Source organism: Danio rerio, chromosome 14 (genome assembly GCF_052040795.2).
Source record: "Danio rerio strain M-AB ecotype USA chromosome 14, GRCz13ab, whole genome shotgun sequence".
Lineage (NCBI taxonomy): Eukaryota > Metazoa > Chordata > Actinopteri > Cypriniformes > Danionidae > Danio > Danio rerio.
In genome coordinates this window covers 38,882,501-38,885,000 of record NC_141034.1, presented here as the reverse complement: position 1 = coordinate 38,885,000, position 2,500 = coordinate 38,882,501, and the positions used below count along the sequence as shown (strand labels likewise).

Genomic DNA, 2,500 nt, shown 5'->3' with positions numbered 1-2,500 from the left:
ACGCTGTTAAGACGAGTATATGTTTACTGTGTTTATTGCGCTTGTGATAATGTGTTTAACAGGTAGAGTGTTTGCATGTTTGTACTTGTCGTTTTACAGTCCTCTAGAGAATTTACTTATTGTTTAATTTGTCCGTGGTTTTTCTCTGTCCAGGCAGGAGGAAAACACTACCACCCGACGTGTGCTCGCTGTGCCCGGTGTCAGATGATGTTTACAGAGGGAGAGGAGATGTATCTCACAGGTGAGGAAAGGTTACACAGGCCGGCAGCTGACACTTTCCTTGAATAGGGGTCAAAATAGAGTCTGCAACTTCTCCAAATAAGGAAGTCGTTTTGTTTTTCTTTCTCAACACATGGTCAGTAAAAGTTGCTTAAGTTTAAGAAAATGGTGATCGCCAGGCTCAGGTGGTCAAAGTAAGCTGTTTTATTTTCTATGTATTTTATTATGAGGTGTTCAATTGCCAAAAGTGTCTTTATTACAGTTTTAAATAGATGATATTGACTTTTTTATTTTATTTTTTTATTCAATACAAGAAAAAATAACATCACTGCATTGAAGAGAAAATACAATAACAAAAAAAAGAAAAGAAGAGAGAGAGAGAGAAAATATCTTTACAAAGCCTCAGTCATTAAAAAAAAGATTATCATAAGCTTTAAGAAACATTATTATTATTATTTTTATTTTTAATATTATTATTATTAATGATAATAATAATAAGCTTAAGAGATTCAATTGATATTGACTTTACATATGGCTTTACATGCCTGTGTGATGTAACTATTCACATTTATCCAAATCAGGTTCAAATGATGTGGCAAAATAGTGCACATGAAATTATACTATAGTAATATATAGTAAACACTATAATGCTTTTGACCCATGCTTTATTAATGCTTGAATTAATCTGCAATGGCTGCAATAGAAACACAACAACTGTAGAAATGTAAACAAATGACTCTATATACTATGTATTTTTTAAATATATAACTATGTCCATTTGTTATATGTTTTTAATATATAACTATATGGTATATACTACTACAATACACCACAGTGTGCTTTAATGAAAAAACTAAAGTGTTCAGTATTTATTACAGTTTATCACTTTGATGTAGTTAATTTTACAGTATGCTGCAGGATTCATTAACAAAGTGTTGTGAATAATACTATAATACTGTATATACAGTATAATAAGCATTAATAAAGTAAAAAAACACATCAGCTTACCGGTTATAATTTACATCTTTATGTTTTCCAGTCCTTGAATGTATTTCGGCAATGCAATGAAAGCTGAAGGACTATGCAAAGGTTATTTAAGACATTTATTTATAAAATATCTTTCACAAATATAATAGTACTTGATAAAAAAAATGAAAAGGGCTATAAAAAACACATCCGCTTCTTTATTTGACTTATTATAAACAAGCACAGTGAGTAATTGAGGGTTTTTTTTGCTAAATGAACTTGTTTTTACAGCTTAAAATGAATGACGTGAGTAGTATCCTTAATTTAACTCACGTGTTTACATTAGGATAAGTGTTTCAGGTGTTAATTGTATTTAAATCTACAAAGATCTTACCGTTTATGTCATGTTGGATGAAATCTGCTAAATGAATACATATAAATTTCAATAAATATAAAACACAGACAAAGAAAGTAAAAACAGGCACTTATTGACAGGAAATAATTTTATGACCTTGGAACACAAAACTTCTTACGTCTTATGTTGCATAGGTATATTTTTGACGATAGCCAAAAATACTGTATGGTTCAGATTTTACTTTTATGCCACAAATCATAAGAATATTAAGTAAAGATTATGTTACATGGTGGTGCAGGGGGTAGCGATGTCGCTTCACAGCAAGAAGGTCGCATGGTTCGAGCCTCAGCTGGGCCAGTTGGTGTTTCTTTGTGGAGTTTGCATGTTCACGTGGGTTTTCTTCCAGTGCTCCGGTTTTCCCCACAAGTCCAAAGACATGTGCCTTAACTGAAATGGGTAGGTTAAATTGTCCGTAGTGTACAGTATGTGTGTGAATGAGTTGAGATGTATGGATGTTTCCCAGTGATGGGTTGCAGCTGGAAGGGCATCCGCTGCGGATACAGCATATGCTGGATAAGTTGGCGATTCATTACTAAGTACTAATCCGAAAATGAAGGAATGAATGAATGAATATGTTACATGAGAATAGTTTTTAAATTATCTACAGTTTAGGATTTCCTACTGTTTTGTCTATTATTTATTTGTAATGTACGTTGCTAAGCACTTTATTTAGTCAGCTTTTTAAAGGTGATTTTTTTCAGCATTTTGATTTGAACCCTCATATTCCAGATTTAAAATAGTTAATTTTTTTTTTCGTTAATCCTTTAAGGATATTTAAATATTTTAAAAAGATAAATATTATTATTTAATTAATTCATTTATTCATTCAGGTTTTTACAAAAATGACACTTACAGTATTACTGGTTTTGGTGTCGAGGATGACATTTATCTATACTGTGA

The 2,500-nt window shown here is 31.4% G+C and overlaps 1 protein-coding gene across 51 annotated transcripts in view; it reads left to right on the top strand.

Moving 5' to 3' along the window:
- The window catches only part of ablim3 (actin binding LIM protein family, member 3), a 131,459-nt gene that overhangs the window by 83,783 nt on the left and 45,176 nt on the right, over positions 1–2,500 (top strand). For all 51 annotated transcript variants that reach the window (XM_087280723.1, XM_087280718.1, XM_087280715.1 and 48 more), the window contains 1 exon segment: positions 154–241. In XM_087280723.1, coding sequence (XP_087136849.1) covers positions 154–241 — 88 coding nt within the window.